This window comes from Trichomycterus rosablanca, chromosome 6 (genome assembly GCF_030014385.1).
Source record: "Trichomycterus rosablanca isolate fTriRos1 chromosome 6, fTriRos1.hap1, whole genome shotgun sequence".
NCBI lineage: Eukaryota > Metazoa > Chordata > Actinopteri > Siluriformes > Trichomycteridae > Trichomycterus > Trichomycterus rosablanca.
This window is the reverse complement of record NC_085993.1, coordinates 24883266-24902284: the sequence shown is the minus strand read 5'-3', so window position 1 is coordinate 24902284 and position 19019 is coordinate 24883266. Positions and strand designations below refer to the sequence as shown.

At 38.0% G+C, this 19019-nt stretch overlaps 1 protein-coding gene across 1 annotated transcript in view; it reads left to right on the top strand.

Annotated features, from left to right (window-relative positions):
- Window positions 1–2972: 2972 nt before the first annotated feature.
- Window positions 2973–19019, top strand: part of ergic3 (ERGIC and golgi 3) — a 29502-nt gene continuing 13455 nt past the window's right edge. The window contains exons 1-8 of the mRNA XM_062996754.1: window positions 2973–3060; window positions 3452–3522; window positions 4316–4403; window positions 4520–4639; window positions 4894–4987; window positions 7735–7900; window positions 8005–8062; window positions 14710–14724. Coding sequence (XP_062852824.1) covers window positions 2973–3060; window positions 3452–3522; window positions 4316–4403; window positions 4520–4639; window positions 4894–4987; window positions 7735–7900; window positions 8005–8062; window positions 14710–14724 — 700 coding nt within the window. The remainder of the gene's footprint in view (window positions 3061–3451; window positions 3523–4315; window positions 4404–4519; window positions 4640–4893; window positions 4988–7734; window positions 7901–8004; window positions 8063–14709; window positions 14725–19019) is intronic.

Genomic DNA, 19019 nt, shown 5'->3' with positions numbered 1-19019 from the left:
ACATTGCTGGACCTCTTTACTGAAAACATACAAGGATCTGCATTTAAAAGTGTAAGAAATGAATACAATGAATGCATTACACATTGTGCATTTTATGTTGACAGCATATTACCACAAAAAAGCAATGTGTGTACTGCATTTCACATTTTTCCACTTTAGAGTTGTGACTAATTCCTCTCCATAGTGGGGCAGGTAAGTTTTCCATTTATCACTACTAAGAGGCACACAAATGGCAGTAATCATTTGTTTGTCAAGGTCATTGCTTAAATACCACACAATGTAAAATGTATCCAGCCAGGCAGCTTTAAAAAGTGAATGTGTTTGAAGAAGATATACTTCTGTCATATATACATATACAGTACAATGAAATTATTTTTTTTGCATATTCCAGCTTGTTGGGAAGCTGGGGTCAGAGCGCAGGGTCAGCCATCGTACAGCACCCCGTAGATAGGGTTAAGGCCCTTGCTCAAGGACCCAACAGTGGCTGCTCAGCAGAGCCTGGATTTGAACCGCCAATCTTCCAGTTGATAGCCCAAAGCTCTACCCACTAGGCTACCACTGTCCCTTAATGTTGCATTTCAAAAGAAATTCTCTGGCAATCACAATAAAGGCATAAAAAATTAACTAGGACATTATAATTGCAAACACAGATTTAGGACAGCTTTAATAATTTGAAGAATAACAGCCAAAAAGCTCTGGAGAAAGAGTAGTCTATTACGCAAACCCAGCCAAGCATCTTCACAGACATGTCTGGGAGGGAGGCTAAAACCTTGTGATGTATTGGTGCCCTGTCCAGGGTATTCCTGCCTTGTGCTCAGTGTTTCTGGGAACTGGACCCACCGTGACCCTGACCAGGATAATGTGGTTAATGGTTAATGGAAAGGAAATGAAAAAAATGCTAAAACATTGATCCTGCACCAGACCTTTTAGATCTTAGTGCTGACTTTAACACAAGCTGCTTCTAGGTAGAAAAACAACTGGGGAGGATGGTGCGCTCAGGTGGTGTAGCGGTAAAACAAGCTACCGGGACAGGGTGCCGGAGGGAATTTCTCATAACTGATGCAATTACGACCTCTGCTGGCTGATTGATGGCGATTTAATAGAGTCTGATCAGGGTGTGTCTGTCTGTACGTGAAGCTGATCCATATAAAATCTTTCCTCATGCAGGTGAAAAGATGCAGTCGGCTACTACACGTGTCGGAGGGGGCATGTGATAGTCATGGCTCTCCTCAGTCAGAGTGGAGGTCAACATCAGTAGAAAGGAAGCGCAATGCAACTACCACCCTACCACAACTACCACTTACTGCACCAAGATTAGCAGGGAAAAATTCATCATTTGATCATCATTTTTATATGTAGGTCATTAATTGAGACAAGAACAGCTGTGTAAAAGGCTTAAAACTGGGCAAGGAACAGCCAAAGTCTGCTGCAAAGGTGAGGTTGAGAAAGACAGTTTTATGTCACAGGTCATTCACCATGGCAAGATTAAAGAACAGCAATAAAACACAGTAATTTTCATGCAATAGCAAGGTCTCTCCCAGACAAAGACTTTAAAGCAGACTAGGCTTTCAAGATGGGCCCATGACTGTCAGTGTTTTGTCAGCTATTTTTTATTATTTCACTGCATTAGCAGTGTGCTTGGGATTACTATCATGCCAAAAAAGTGGATTCTTCACTCTGCAGTTCTTTTTTCAACTTATCTTTATTCCAATCCTTGTGAGCTTTTGTATATCTTAACCTTTTCAGCCTATTCCTCGTCTGTAAAAGTGATTTACTGGCCGCTACCCTTCCAAAAATATAATTCCTGATCAAGCTTCTTACATTTACATTTTCGACATTTAGCAGACGCCTTTTTTTTCCAAAGAGACTTACAGTAGTGTGACAGTATACTGTCTGAGCAATTGAGGGTTAAGGGCCTTGCTCAAGGGCCCAACAGCAGCAACCAGGCAGTGGTGGGGCTTGTCCACTAGACCAGTACTAGTCCAGTTACTAGTCCAGTACCTTAACTAGTCCAGTACCTTAACCACTAGGCTACAGTGTCCCCTTTCATCTTCAGACTGTAGAGGGGTCAACTTGGCCACATATTGAGTATCCAGTTTGTTTGCTAATTTCTCTTTAAGGATGGCCTTGCTAATGTAAAATTATGATTTTATGTTTGTTAAATTCTGTGATTTTTGGCATTTTTAATGGAATTATGTAATTAAAAGTTGTCCTTATACATTTTAGTAAGCTGAATTAAATTCATACAACCTTTGTATGTACTGCTCAAGCGTGTCTTGCACAAACAGTCATAACATGAAATATCAGGACAAATAAAGGTGTTAGCAAAGCATGAGGACAAGCAAACTGTAACAAGTTAAACGTAGATAGTTTACTGTACAAGATGATTTGATTTGTTTTTGTTTGGTACTTTAAATTAGCATTTTTAACATAAGCTTATAAATATAAGTGTTCAGATATTGCCTTTTGTATTTGTTTATTAGAATAACATCATGTTTTACACTTTGGATACACTCATGACAGGAACGGTAGTTATTCATTACACAAGATTCATCAGTTCACAAAGTTATATTGAACACAATCATGGACAATTTTGTATCTCCAATTTACCTCACTTGCATGTTTTTGGACTGTGGGAGGAAACCGGAGTAACCCCACACAGACACGGGGAGATCATGCAAACTCCACACAGAAAGGACCTGGACCGCCCCACCTGGGGATCGAACCCAGGACCTTCTTGCTGTGAGGCGACAGTGCTACCCACTTAGCCACCGTACTGCCAATTTATTGTAAGATTGTATTGTACTTTACTTTTGGTTCCTTGCCTTTACCGCCACGCTACTGCATGTGGAAACACATGGCAACGCGGTAGCATGTGATTGGTCCTCAGATTTCCTTCAGCGCTTGTGTGTACCGGAAGAGAATCAGCGGCTACAGAAAGACCGGAACAATCAGTTGTACAAAAACACAAGATGGATGCGTTTAATAAACTCAAACATTTTGATGCATATCCGAAAACACTGGAGGATTTTAGAATCAAGACGTGTGGTGGAGCTACGGGTGATTTTTTATCAACATTATACTAAACAATAGTGCAGCGAGTAGTAAAGGTTCATTCAGTTAATTATAGTAATAGACATACAGAGATGGTCTTAATGAAAGATGCAGTTATAGATACAGTAATTTAGCTGAGTACCGTTTGTCTTTATTGATTTCTCATTAAATCTTCTAAAGAAATGAATCTAACAGTACACATTATTATAAACATTAAATATTAATATAGAAGTTATCCATGTAAAACTTAACACAGTTTTAATGTTGATTTAACATTTACAGTCGGGCATGTGCATAGCTTCTCTTTTTGTATTTGTTTTTTATTTTTTAAATAAATAAATATTTATTTATTTTAATGTTTTACATATTTAATGATTGGTTTCTTTTTATTTGGCAGTTACTATCATAAGTGGGATTATCATGCTTATCCTGTTCGTTTCAGAGTTACAGTATTACCTTACAAAGGAGGTGAGTGTATTATACTACTTTAATAGATCTGGATTGTGAGTTCAGATTTATAGTGGAATAGGTTACAATTAGTAAACATGCATGTAACGATTTGGCCACAACATCTCAATTGGATTTAAGTCAGGACTTGGTTTAGTGTACCCCAAAACCTTAATGTTAAAGTTTTTTAACTCAAATTTCTTTTAATTATGGTATGGCACCTGTTGAGACCTTTTAGTGTAATTTACATTTCTGATAGGATTCTGTAAAAGTATACTTTAGATTCAACGGGACTGGCAGTTATTAAACCTGGAAGTGTGCCCGATTAAATGTATTTATTTATTTAATTAGTTTGACAGTAATTGGAGGGGGATATTATTTTTTATTGTTACAATACGTTAACGGCGGCACGGTGGCTCAGTGGGTAGCACTGTCGCCTCACAGCAAGAAGGTCCTGGGTTCGATCCCCAGGTGGGGCGGTCCAGGTCCTTTCTGTGGAGTTTGCATGTTCTCCCTGTGTTTGCGTGGGTTTTCTCCGGGAGCTCCAGTTTCCTCCCAAAGTCCAATAACATGCAAGTGAGGTAAACTGGAAATTCTAAATTGTCCATGACTGTGTTTGACATTAAAACTGTTGAACCTTGTGTAACTAGTGACTACCGTTTTGGACATGATTGTAACCAACGTGTAAAACATGACGTTAAAATTTTAATAAACAAACAATATGTTAACACATACATTGTTTATGCATGTATTTATTTATTATTTGAGACCCAAAATGTGGGTCTGTGTGTCTGAATACTGTCTCTATTTACAGGTCCATCCTGAACTGTTTGTGGACACTTCAAGAGGAGACAAGCTAAAGATTAACATTGATGTTACATTCCCTCATATGCCATGTGCCTGTAAGTAAACACATTTTATTTGCATACATTAATGATGTAAAATGATAATTATGCATTTACAGGTAGTACTGATTCTAAGATTGATTGTAGTACTGATCAGTTATGTCTGCTATTAGATCTTAGCATTGATGCAATGGATGTAGCAGGAGAGCAACAGCTAGATGTGGAGCACAACCTGTTTAAACAGAGACTGGACAAAGAAGGCAGACCAGTCAGCACTGAAGCAGAAAAACATGGTTGGTTAAAAATATTTTATTGCTTGATTTAATGCAGATTTGAATATTAAGGAAAGATGTTTAGAACTATGCAGACAAATGAATTGTGGACACTGAGATATCATAAATGTAAATAGAACAGAAGCAGTGACTGTTCATAAAACACATGTGGTTTACAACCTTGTGTGTTTATTGCAAGCTTGGTGATATTCATCAAAAGCACTGTTTGCAAACAACAAAACCTCTAACAATCTAACATCTGCATTTCTGTCCAGATTTAGGAATTGATGATGGTCAGATTTTTGACACTAGTCAGCTGGATCCTAATCGCTGTGAGAGCTGCTATGGAGCAGAGACTGAAGAATTAAAGTGAGTGTCAGTTCTTACAGCTGCTTTTTAAGTCACAGAGCATTGCTATGTAATTAATTCCAATGGCAGGCTAGATCTGTGTCCAGAAGCTTTTTAGAAATGGCTTATTTCTGTTTGTTGTTAAAATTAGACATACTGCGTGAAAATATGTTTTCATGTATAAACAAATACTTTATGAATTAATTGTGTATTAGAATATGTATAGTTAAAGTAAATGAATAGAAAAAAACTATTAGAACAATATCTGTTGTCTATTGGTTACTTTTGATTGATTAATAAAGGGGCTGATGAATTTTGCCTAGCAAAATATGGGCTTCAGTCAGTAAATTAAGATTGTGGAAATAAAGCAGATAAAAACCCCAGATAAAAACACACCCTTGTTAAAATGACAGGTTTTTGTTATGTGAAAAAACAAAGGCATTTTATTTAGGCACATATAATTGGAGCGGAATAAAAAAATAAAATAATGTGATTGCAGACACCCTTTTATAATTTGCCCATGGCTGTGTTTAAAATTAACCAACCACATTCAAACTCATGTTAAATAGTAGTCAGTACACACCTGCCATCAATTAAACTGGCCCTGATTATCCCCATATTAAGTTCATCTGCTCTAGTAGGATTTTTCTAATTAGTTGCATCTTACAGCAGAAGGAATGGTCCACAAAGAGCTCAATGGGATATTATTTATTTAATTATTTTATTGGGGTTTTAACAATGTTTTACACACTTTGGTTACATTTATGACAGGACAGGTAGTTACTGGTTACACAAGATTTATCAGTTTAAGGGAAGGGTACAAAAGATTTCCAAGGCATTACATATATCGTAGAACACATTTAGGATAGTCACCACCAAGTGAATAAAATATGCCACAAAGGTCACATTACCAAGAGCTAGACGCCATTTTAAAACTGATAAAAAGACAAGAAGAAAACTGGTCTGGGAGGTCTGGTCTGGGAGGCCAGACCAGTGTAGCAACAAAACAAATTTCTACTTTTTTGCAAAAACCTACATGAAGGCTGCCGAAAGCAAGTGGCAGAATGTGTTATGGTCTGATGAGACCAAGGTTAAACTTTTTGCCTTTATTCCAAAAGGTGTGTTTGGCACATAAACAACACTGTGCACCACCAAAATAACACCATACCCACAGTGAAGCATGGTGGCGGGAGCATTATACTGGGTCTGGTTTTCTCTATCTGAAACTGGGCCATTAGTTAAGGTGGAGGAAATTATTAACATCTCCAAATATTAGTTAATTTTGGCATAAAATTTAGGTCTACCAGTGCATATCTTCACATCAACAATACAGGGTGAGTCAAAAGTCGTAGGACACTTTTTTATTTCAGAAACGAAAGGGAAAATGACATATCTGAATACCTCAGCAAGTAATGGGTGAGGGGGCCTATCTTTTAGGCTATGTCCGAAACATGGCCGCCATCTTGAAAGCCGCCATATTGGATCAAGGCCAAGTTTTTCCAATGGGAAGGTGGTCATGTAGCATATCAAAGAAGACTGGAATTTTCTCAGAAATCGATTGCTGCAATCGAGATTTGCAATATCTCTTGTGGTTCAAAAGTTATCAACACAGAAAGTTGCAACAACAACCGGGAACGTTCCCTGTGATGCACAGTTATTTGACGTGTTCAGTGTGTTGTCCCTGGTGCTGAACACAGAGCTGAAGGCGCTGAATCCAATCATTATGAACCCTCATGAGAATTTCTGGAGAAATGCTGTCACAAGCCTCCACGATGCTGTGCTGAAGGATGTGTTTGTTGCGGATTTTCTCAGCATACACAATTTGTTTGAGATGACCTCAGAGATAAAAGTCGAGTGGTGTGAGGTCAGTTGATCTGGGCGGCCATTCCACAGGACCACGACGGCCAATTCTATCTTTTTAATATTAAGAGTAACACATTATTGTAATTTTTTACAAATAAGCATTTGTTCATCAATTGAATTGTATGGATTATAGGGCACAATAAAATTCTGAAATAATTTTTTGTTCTATTTTATTTATCCATTTTCTCCCAATTTAGCGTGGCCAATTAGTCTTCCATTGCTAAGAAGGGTGTATTTGCCTGACACCTGCTCCAGTTGACGTGTGTGCAGTCTATTGACCCTCTTTTACTCGCCCATACTTTAGTAGATTTGTATGTGAGGCCACACTGATCTCTACATTCCCCCACTTCTGTACAGGCACCTCTGGCTACTAACAAGGGTCCTTACACAGAGTTGAAGACCCCAACCACTTTTTAGTTGAGTCTTTTCCCACACAGCAGACGAGTGGCCAATTTTGCCTGTGGCAGGCACTGCCAGTTATGCCTACTAGGGGGCACCCAGCTGACCGGTAGCAGAGCTGAGATTTAAACTTGATGAGTTCAGAACCTCAGCGCTGGTGCACTAGTAGAATATACCGCTGCACCTCCTGGGCGCCCTGAAATGAATTTGTCTCATTTTTTATAAATAACAAAAATCTGGCATTTTATAGTGTACACTTGTTATATCCACTGTATGTGCTGTAAGTGCATCTGCCTAAAAGAAAGTAGTAAAAATAGTATAAAGGCCTAAGAAATTATCATAGTTTAAATATCTTCACTGCTAACAGCTGTAACAGATGTAAAATGCTGCTCCATAAAAAAAGAAAAAGAAGTAACCTCTTTAATTTTATGATTTAAATGATATTATAAACTAAATATTATAAGAAGTGTGTGGAGTAATGTTCAGGCAACTCTTCTAATTTTTAGATGCTGTAACACATGTGATGATGTGCGAGAGGCATACCGACGCCGTGGCTGGGCCTTTAAGACACCTGACACTATTGAGCAGTGCAAGAGAGAGGGCTTTAGTCAAAAGATGCAGGAACAGAAAAATGAAGGCTGCCAAGTCTATGGTTTTCTTGAGGTCAACAAGGTAGCCTTGCTAACACTCAATAACACACCTCTAATTAATGCAATGTTGTACTATGTCCCACTTGTACGCTGAACGAGATCTAAATTTTCTATCATTTTTTTTAGGTGGCAGGTAATTTTCACTTTGCCCCTGGAAAAAGCTTTCAGCAGTCCCATGTGCATGGTGAGTACTAAAGTTACTTCACTAGAACTTCGCATACTAGTGATGGTCATAGTAGTCTTTCTAGTAGACAAATAATCAGAGAAGTAGTTACTAATTAATAATGACTGTAAAAGTTCGGACAGTAATAAACATGTAAATTAAAACATTTGCAAATACTATTTAACCTGCTTTTTTTTTTTTTTTTTTTTTTTTTTTTTTTTTTTTTAAACGATATGTTTTGAGGCAAATAAACAGTTTTTCTCTATTTGTAGATATTTGCCTATTGTTACTTTTTTTTTATGATGTTCTCATTTACCAATTGTTGTAGTTGTAAAAGTGGAATTTTTCCATTCTTGGTTGTTACACACCTTAGCTGCTTAATAATGCAGGATCTCAGTTGTTGTATAATTTGCCATCCATGTCCAAAATTAGTGGATGCTCAAGTCCTTTATATAAAAAGGTGAACTGTTTGCATATGACCTTTGTACATTCCCTTATATACTTTAAATCATCTGTAGAAGACTTATAATACCTAATACATTGTAAATGCAATGTAAGTAGTTGTTATACTTTATTGCTTATGGAATAATTACAGGAAAATACGCCTTTATAATAATAATTGCTGAATAGTGCCTACAGTGCCAGTGTGGTGAGACCACAAGCCATGTGTGTTGAATGGTGAGACAGCAGGCTAACACAAACCTTTAGATAATTCATTCAAATTATTCTCCAGGCCACCCAATGAGGATGGGGGTCCCTTCTTAGTCTGGTTCCTCTCAAGGTTTCTTCCTGTAATTTTAAGGTAGTTTTTCCTTGCCACTGTCACCTTTGGCTTGCTTTACAGGGGTTTTTGGTCTGTCGGTCTTGGATTCTGTAAAGTTGCTTTGAGACAATGTCCATTGCAAAGTGCTATAAACATACATTTGACTTAAAATTTTGACTTTTGACAGGATGTAAAAAATTATATGAATACACACCCCTCTCTGCGTCCACATAATCAGCTGCAAGTTTTTCAAACTCACTTACCTGAGTAGTGTTTTTAGCAGCTTTAGACTTCAACATTTAGGACACTTTGTCTAACTGATTGCTAGAGTAACTGAGCGTCTTCAGAGTTTGCTGAGTTTATAAATAAAATAAAAAAACTGTACATAGACAAATTATCGGGAGCATAATACTTTACTGGCTTGTTTTTTTGAGGCACACAGAGATGATCATGTGTGTAGAGAATCACACTTTTCCATTGATTATGGAATCACAAAGTGACAAAATGCACTCAGTACCTGAACACATACATCAAACATTGTCAGCACACTACACCAAAGTCTGTTACACTAACTTTATTGCCGTGTGATTGCAAGGATCGCCTAATATTGCATATTGTGCCTTATATTTCATATGCTACGCAACTGAAAAATTTTAAATCGCTAAACACAAACCTTACATTTAACATTTTACAGCAAATTTCATATTACACGCAAAACGGCTGATTTTACAGTCTGTAAGTCTGTGATTTTCATGGCTTTGAATTAGGTTTAAGTTGTTGACCCTCAAATTCCATAACTCTGTTGACTTAAGCATCTGTGGGATGTGCTGGACAAACTAGTCTGATTCATGAAGACCCCATCTTGAACCTTCAAAAGACTTGAAGGAGCCTTTACTAATGTATTGGTGCCAGATACCAGTTTAATTGTAACTTGTTAATTTAAAAAGTACTATTATACTACTTTACTGTTAAATTGATAAATCAACTGTTTTACGTCATAAAGATACACTATTGTAATATGTTAGCAAAATGTAAAGCAGGTTTCCTGACACTGCTTTACATGTGCATGCATTAAGGGTTAGATTTTCTTAAACATGATTTTGTCATAAAAAGGACAACTGCAGAAATCATTGAAATTTTAAAATATGTCCCTACAAGTATATGTGAAGTTTTGTATACTGTGTAACTGTGTAGTTGATATACATTGTATGGCTGAAAGTATGTGGATCTGTATGGAGCCAAATCCAAGACAAATGTTTTAGATATAAATAAATAAAAAATGTAAAAAACTGAAAGATCAATCCTTGAACTTGAGCTGCAAATATACAACAATGTATTTTAAAAAATCCTTTGGGTTTTATTCTTTTATTTTCAGACTTTTGTACTTGATCTGGGGTTGGGACGTGTTTATTAGTGACAGCATTGAAAATACTGATGGTCTTACTTAATGTTGCCTGCATGAAATACTTCCCACATTATATTCAGTGAAAAAAAACAAAAACAAAGTGATGCTAGTGACAAAGTTCTGTTCAGGAAGTTTTTATACAGCATTTGACACCAATCACAGTATAAGAGCGATAATCTTTTGCCAGATTGTGCAGTTCAACAGACATAAGAGGAAAAGGCATCTTTGGGTGGGAGATTTGTCAAAGCTGGAAATGAAGAGCAGGGCTAGCACTAACTAACTTTAGCCTACACTATTAACTGATGTTCATGGTTTTACACTTTACAGTGTTCATCTCAAGCTTTACATTTAATGTAAATTGTCTTGGTTACAATCTGTGCTTGCCAGAATGTCCACTATAAATCGACAGTGATTGCAGCTGCACACAGACTTTAATTAAATGTAAAATTTGCACTATGCAATATGCGTATTTTCCTTTTATGATGCCACATCTTCATGTCAGATCAGGAACAAAAGTCTGAAACTTTGATCTGATTTGATATGGAAAAAAATTAGATTTGAAACTTTTAACATTAAATTTAAACTAAAGAAGTGTTTATTTTAGAAAAACTTTTTTGGTCCTATTTGGCCATTATATTTGATCTATAATTTCCTATACAACAGCTTTAACTCTTCTGGAAAAGCTTTCCACTAAATTTTAGAGTGATCTAATTGGCACAGAACTTTCACAAACACAAAGAGCATACATGAAGTTAGGTTCATGTTAGATGAGAAGGCATGGCTCGAACCCAAGAGGTGTATAATAGGGTTGAGGTCAAGGTTATGCTGTAGGCCACTTAAGTTCCTTCTCACCGAACTCATTAAATCATTTCCCACAGAAAAGGACATTTCCCAAAATGTTGCCAGATAATTGCTAAAAAATTATATACTTGTGGCAATGAAAGTGGCGTGACCTGATCTCAACATTTAAGGGGATATTCACATACTTTTAGCCATATAAACAAAATTTTACTAATGGAAATGCCACAGTAAATATACTAATTTAGTTTACAATGCTATATATATATATATATATATATATATATATATATATATATATATATATATACAGTGTATCACAAAAGTGAGTACACCCCTCACATTTCTGCAAATATTTCATTATATCTTTTCATGGGACAACACTATAGACATGAAACTTGGATATAACTTAGAGTAGTCAGTGTACAGCTTGTATAGCAGTGTAGATTTACTGTCTTCTGAAAATAACTCAACACACAGCCATTAATGTCTAAATAGCTGGCAACATAAGTGAGTACACCCCACAGTGAACATGTCCAAATTGTGCCCAAATGTGTCGTTGTCCCTCCCTGGTGTCATGTGTCAAGGTCCCAGGTGTAAATGGGGAGCAGGGCTGTTAAATTTGGTGTTTTGGGTACAATTCTCTCATACTGACCACTGGATAATCAACATGGCACCTCATGGCAAAGAACTCTCTGAGGATGTGAGAAATAGAATTGTTGCTCTCCACAAAGATGGCCTGGGCTATAAGAAGATTGCTAACACCCTGAAACTGAGCTACAGCATGGTGGCCAAGGTCATACAGCGGTTTTCCAGGACAGGTTCCACTCGGAACAGGCTTCGCCAGGGTCGACCAAAGAAGTTGAGTCCACGTGTTCGGCGTCATATCCAGAGGTTGGCTTTAAAAAATAGGCACATGAGTGCTGCCAGCATTGCTGCAGAGGTTGAAGACGTGGGAGGTCAGCCTGTCAGTGCTCAGACCATACGCCGCACACTGCATCAACTCGGTCTGCATGGTCGTCATCCCAGAAGGAAGCTGACGCACAAGAAAGCCCGCAAACAGTTTGCTGAAGACAAGCAGTCCAAGAACATGGATTACTGGAATGCCCTGTGGTCTGACGAGACCAAGATAAACTTGTTTGGCTCAGATGGTGTCCAGCATGTGTGGCGGCGCCCTGGTGAGAAGTACCAAGACAACTGTATCTTGCCTACAGTCAAGCATGGTGGTGGTAGCATCATGGTCTTGGGCTGCATGAGTGTTGCTGGCACTGGGGAGCTGAAGTTCATTGAGGGAAACATGAATTCCAACATGTACTGTGACATTCTGAAACAGCATGATCCCCTCCCTTCGAAAACTGGGCCTCATGGCAGTTTTCCAACAGGATAACGACCCCAAACACAACCTCCAAGATGACAACTGCCTTGCTGAGGAAGCTGAAGGTAAAGGTGATGGACTAAACCCAATTGAGCACCTGTGGCGCATCCTCAAGTGGAAGGTGGAGGAGTTCAAGGTGTCTAACATCCACCAGCTCCGTGATGTCATCATGGAGGAGTGGAAGAGGATTCCAGTAGCAACCTGTGCAGCTCTGGTGAATTCCATGCCCAGGAGGGTTAAGGCAGTGCTGGATAATAATGGTGGTCACACAAAATATTGACACTTTGGGCACAATTTGGACATGTTCACTGTGGGGTGTACTCACTTATGTTGCCAGCCATTTAGACATTAATGGCTGTGTGTTAAGTTATTTTCAGAAGACAGTAAATCTACACTGCTATACAAGTTGTACACTGACTACTCTAAGTTATATCCAAGTTTTAGTTCTATAGTGTTGTCCCATGAAAAGATATAATAAAATATTTGCAGAAATGTGAGGGGTGTACTCACTTTTGTGATACACTGTATATATATATATATATATATATACACATATACATACATACATACAGGTGCTGGTCATAAAATTGGAATATCATAAAGTTGATTTATTTCAGTAATTCCATTCAAAAAGTGAAACTTGTATATTATATTCATTCATTACACACAGACTGATATATTTCAAATGTTTATTTATTTTAATGTTGATGATTATAACTGATAACTAAAGTAAACCCCAAATTCAGTATCTCAGAAAATTTGAGTATTACTTAAGACCAATACAAAAAAAGGATTTTTTGAAATGTTGGCCAACTGAAAAATATGAACATGAAAAGTATGAGCATGTACAGCACTCAATACTTAGTTGGGGCTCCTTTTGCCTGGATTACTGCAGCAATGCGGCATGGCATGGAGTCCATCAGTCTGTGGCACTGCTCAGGTGTTATGAGAGCCCAGGTTGCTCTGATAGTGGCCTTCAGCTCTTCTGAATTGTTGGGTCTGGCGTATCGCATCTTCCTCTTCACAATACCCCATAGATTTTCTATGGGGTTAAGGTCAGGCGAGTTTGCTGGCCAATTAAGAACAGGGATACCATGGTCCTTAAACCAGGTACTGGTAGCTTTGGCACTGTGTGCAGGTGCCAAGTCCTGTTGGAAAATGAAATCTGCATTTCCATAAAGTTGGTCAGCAGCAGGAAGCATGAAGTGGTCTAAAACTTCCTGGTAGACGGCTGCATTGACCTTGGACCTCAGAAAACACAGTGGACCAACACCAGCAAATGACATGGCACTCCAAACCATCACTGGACCTCAAGCAACATGTATTCTGTGCCTCTCCTCTCTTCCTCCAGACTCTGGGACCTTGTTTTCCAAAGGTAATGCAAAATTTACTTTTATCAGAGAACATAACTTTGGACCACTCAGCAGTCCTTTTTGTCTTTAGCCCAGGCGAGATGCTTCTGACGCTGTCTCTTGTTCAAGAGTGGCTTGACACAAGGAATGTGACAGCTGAAACCCATGTCTTGCATACGTCTGTGCGTGGTGGTTCTTGAAGCACTGACTCCAGCTGCAGTCCACTCTTTGTGAATCTCCCCCACATTTTTGAATGGGTTTTGCTTCACAATCCTCTCCAGGGTGCGGTTATTCCTATTGCTTGTACACTTTTTTCTACCACATCTTTTCCTTCCCTTCACCTCTCTATTAATGTGCTTGGACACAGAGCTCTGTGAACAGCCAGCCTCTTTAGCAATGACCCTTTGTGTCTTGCCCTCCTTGTGCAAGGTGTCAATGGTCGTCTTTTGGACAACTGTCAAGTCAGCAGTCTTCCCCATGATTGTGTAGCCTACAGAACTAGACTGAGAGACCATTTAAAGGCCTTTGCAGGTGTTTTGAGTTAATTAGCTGATTAGAGTGTGGCACCAGGTGTCTTCAATATTGTACCTTGTCACAATATTCTAATTTTCTGAGATACTGAATTTGGTGTTTTCATTAGTTGTCAGTAATAATCAACAACATTAAAAGAAATAAACATTTGAAATATATCAGTCTGTGTGTAATGAATGAATATAATATACAAGTTTCACTTTTTGAATGGAATTACTGAAATAAATCAACTTTTTCATGATATTCTAATTTTATGACCAGCACCAGTATATACAGTATATATATATATATATGCTACAATGCTACAATGCTATATATACATACTACAGAAAAACATGAGCATGACATGAGTATTAATTGGCAATAACGTAAAACCAGCGATGTCCATGAGGACGATTAATTCTCAAAAATCCATATTGTGATTCTTTTCTCTTCTTTCTGCAGTCCATGCTGTGGAAAGTAAGTCTGTTTTTCATTTTTATAGATTTTTGTTCTAAATAAAACAATTCTATTAAGTATTGTTTAATAACATTTAACATAGTTATTCATATACAACAGCTTTACATGCCTTTTTAAGTAGTATGTTTTTCATTTATAACTAATTAGACAAATTATTTGGCCTGACAATCTTTTGTACTGACTGCATGTTAATTGCAATGTTTTGTACTGCAATGCTTGGATTGTATTCTTTATTTACTGTTTCATTACAAACTCTTTTTGGAAAAATTGGATTACTTTGTAAAATGCAATAAAAACAAGAATTTGTGATCTGTTCATACTTCTAAAACTTTAACTGACAAAAGTCAGTTAAACTAATAGAATTAACAGATTTCCAAGGTATCTTGTAAATATAAATAATTTTAAAAACATTGTTGCAGTTTTGCCAGTGGAATTATTGCCCGTTCGTAGATACGTGACATTAGCTGCTCAACAGACCATGGATGCCATTGTCAATTATTGTTCTCTTCATAATATGAAATAAATTTTTGATAGGAGGTAGAGCTGGACTCCAGCACATGCACTCTGTATATGAAGCCATGCTGTTGTAGCGTGTGCAGAATGAGGCTTGGCATTACAACATTGATGGCAGCATATGTTTCTCTAAAATAACCAGTGTATGCCTCTGTGTCAATGATTCATTCACACATACAGTCAAGCCGGAAAGTCTGCACACCCCTTTCACCTTCTCCACGTTTTATTACATTACAGACTCATTCTATAATAGATTGAGTTCTTTTTTGCCTCAAACATCTACACACAATCACCAGTAATTATTTTAGGGGTTACATATCTGTACACACCCTTAGCCTAATACTTGGTTAATGCACCTTTACAATTACAGCTTCAAGTCATCTTGGGAAAGAAGCTACAAGCACAGTTGTTTCTGGACATTTTTGCCCATTCCTCTTGGTATATCCTTGCAAGCTCCGTCAGGTTGGATGGGGAGCATCTATTTTCACAGCCATTTTCAGCTCCACCAATGCTCGATTGGATTCAGGTCTGGGCTCTGGCTGGGCCACTCAAGGCATTCACTTCTTCTTCCTTTGTTCTTTTGGCTGTGTGTTTCGGATTGTTGTCATGTTGGAAGGTAAACCTTTGCCCCTGTCTGAGGTCCAGAGCGCTCTGGAGCAGGTTATCTTCAATGATCTCGCTGTACTTAGCTGCATTCATCTTTCCTTCTATCAGGACTAGTCGCCCCGGTCCCACTGCTGAAAAACATCCCCACATCATGATGCTGCCACCGGCATGCTTCACTGTAGGGATGGCATTAGCCAGGTGATGGGCGGTGCCTGGTTTCCTCCAAACGTGAAGCTTGGGATTCAGGCCAAAAAGTTCCATTTTGGTTTAATCAGACCAGAGAATCTTGTTTCTCATGGTTTGAGAGTCCTCTAGGTGCCTTTTGTGAAACTCCAAGTGGGCTGCCATGTGCCTTTTACATTTTCATTACATTTTCAGCATTTAGCAGACGCTTTTATCCAAAGCGACTTACACAATGAGCAATTGAGGGTTAAGGGCCTTGCTCAGGGACCCAACAGTGGCAACTTGGTGGTGGCGAGGCTTGAACCGGCAACCTTCTGTTTACTAGTCCAGTACCTTAACCACTGAGCTATCACTGGCCCCTTCACTTCTTTTACTAAGAAATGGGCTCCATCTTGCCACTCTACCATAAAGGCGTGATTTGTGGAGTGCTGCCTGAATGGTTGATTGTCTTATAGGTTTTCCCATCGCTACAAGAATACGCTGGAGTGACCCTCGGGTTCATGCTCACCTCCCTGGCCAAGGCCCGTCTTCCCCGATTTGGCCGATTCTTCCAATTACGAATGATGGAGGCCACTGTGCTCTTTGGGACCTGTAAAGCTGCAGCAATTTTTCTGTACCCTTCTCCAGATCTATGCCTTAACACAATCCTGTTTCTGAGGTCTGCAGATAATTCCTTTGACCCCATGGCTTGGAGGTTGCTCTAATATGCACTGTCAGCTGTGGGACCTTATATAGGCAGGTGTTGGCAATCCCCAATCATGTCCAATCAATTAAATTTACCATAGGTGGACTCCAATTAAACTGTAGAAACATCTCAAGCAGTATCAGTAAAACAAAATGCACCTCAGCTCACTTTTGGGTGTCATATCAAAGGGTGTGCACACTTGTGTACAAATGATATTGTACATTTAGATTTTTAATAAATTAGCACAAATGTCTAAAAACCTGCTTTCACTTTGTCATTGTGGGCTATTTTGTGTACAATTTTGTGACAAGAAATGAACTCTATTATAGAATGAGTCTGTAATGTAATCAAATGTGGAGAAGGTAAAAGTGGTGTGCAGACTTTCCAGTTTGACTGTACAGTTGAAGTCATTTAAACTCTTTTTTTTCCACAATTGCTGATATTTAATCCTATTACACATTCCCTCTCTTGGGTCAGTTTGTATCGACATTTTTAAGATTGTGAAATTGCAGAATAATACAATGATTTATTATAGCTTTTATTCTTTTCATCACTTTCCATTGGCTCGGACGTTTACATATATGCAATTAGTATTTGGTTTCATTGCCTTTCAATTGTTTAACGTGTGTAAAACTATTCGGGTAACCTTCCACAAGCTTCTCTCAAGAAGTTGCTGGAATTTTGGCCTATTCCTCCTGACAGACCTGGTATAACTGAGTAGGCAGGTTGTAGGCTCAGGTTTGTTCTTGCTTGCACATGCTTTTTCAATTCTGCCCATAATTTTTCTATGGGATTGAGGTCAGGGCTTTTGTATGTTCTCACCAAAGAATGTTTATATGTTAATAATGCTTTGTTTTTATTGCAAAACAAAAGCATGCAGTAAATTGTGGCACTGAAATACATCAAAAATAAATACAAAAGCTTACCTTAGCTTGTGTTCAAAAACATGACGGTCACACCAACGCGGCTCTGTAGGCAGATTATTGCAGCTGGCACAATGGGTGGAACTTGTCATATAGTTAGCGATAACAAAGCCCTCTCATTTAAAGGGACAAAATGATTGGTCAATTTTACTGTCATTTGAAATTGGTCTTTCATTATATTCCTATTGTTTGTCCCTCTGAAAATCTATGGACCGTCTCACAGCACAGTGTTCTTTGTAGCTACAACTGAGGGCAACAACGGGGCTTTTTAAATTCAACCCTTCACATTTCAACACATTGAATATTATTATTATTTGTTATTACTTAAATTTGTATTTGTTTAAAGTTGTTTTTTTTAATTATGAGAAGATAAAACTGATCATATAATATACATTTTATTGTTTTTAGAATATCTTAGGCCTAGAAGGTTGATGTTTTGCCTCTGGGCTGGGTGGTCACATGGTGTTTACACTTGCATATTATCATTTGAACAAATAAATGTGGTACATTGAGGCATTTGGAAATTGATCCAAGGCATGTACCAGACTTTTTTTGGTTGATTTCTTTAGATTTTCTAATGATGTTAAGCAAAGAGGCAAGTAAGCCCTAAAATTCTGCCACAATCAACATAGTGTATGTAAACTTCTGACCCACTGTAATTTTGATATAGTGAATTATATGTGAAATTATCTGGTTATAAACATTTGTTGGAAAAATGCTTGTCATGTACAAAGTAGATGCTGAACAACTACCCTAAAGCTGTATTTTGTTGACAGAGAATGTGTGGAAGTGATAAATATGAGTTTTGATGACTTCAATCTAAGCGTATGTAAATTATAACAGCAACTGTATGCAAGTCCCATGACAGATGTTGTTTGCACCTTTGGCATAAAAAAACACAATGCCCCTTTTGCCCCCTTCAAATTAAATAGTTAAAATCTTCTGACCACAGCGTGTTTCTGTTTTTTGGTCCATTTGAGATGAGCTTGGCTCAAAGAACTTCGCTGTGTTTCTGCATAAAATTGAATTACGGCTTTTTCTTTGTGTAAGAGTTTCAGTTTGCATTTCTTAATGCAGTGTAAGACTGTGATGTAACTGTGATGTGGTTTTTCCAAATTATTCCTGATTGTGATTATCACAGTAGCATAACTGTTTTTACACAACACCATCTGACGGCTGGAAGTTTGTGCACATTCAGCATTGGTTTCAGCCTTGTCCTGCACAAACTGAGATTTCTGTGTATTCCCTAAATCTATTTACAATGTATGTTAGATGGATAAAGATCTAAATTATGTGCTATCTTGCATTGAGAAATTCTCTTTTTGAACTGACTGGTAATTCTCTCATGAAGTTCAGCTCAAAGTAGTTGCTTGTAACTACAGTTC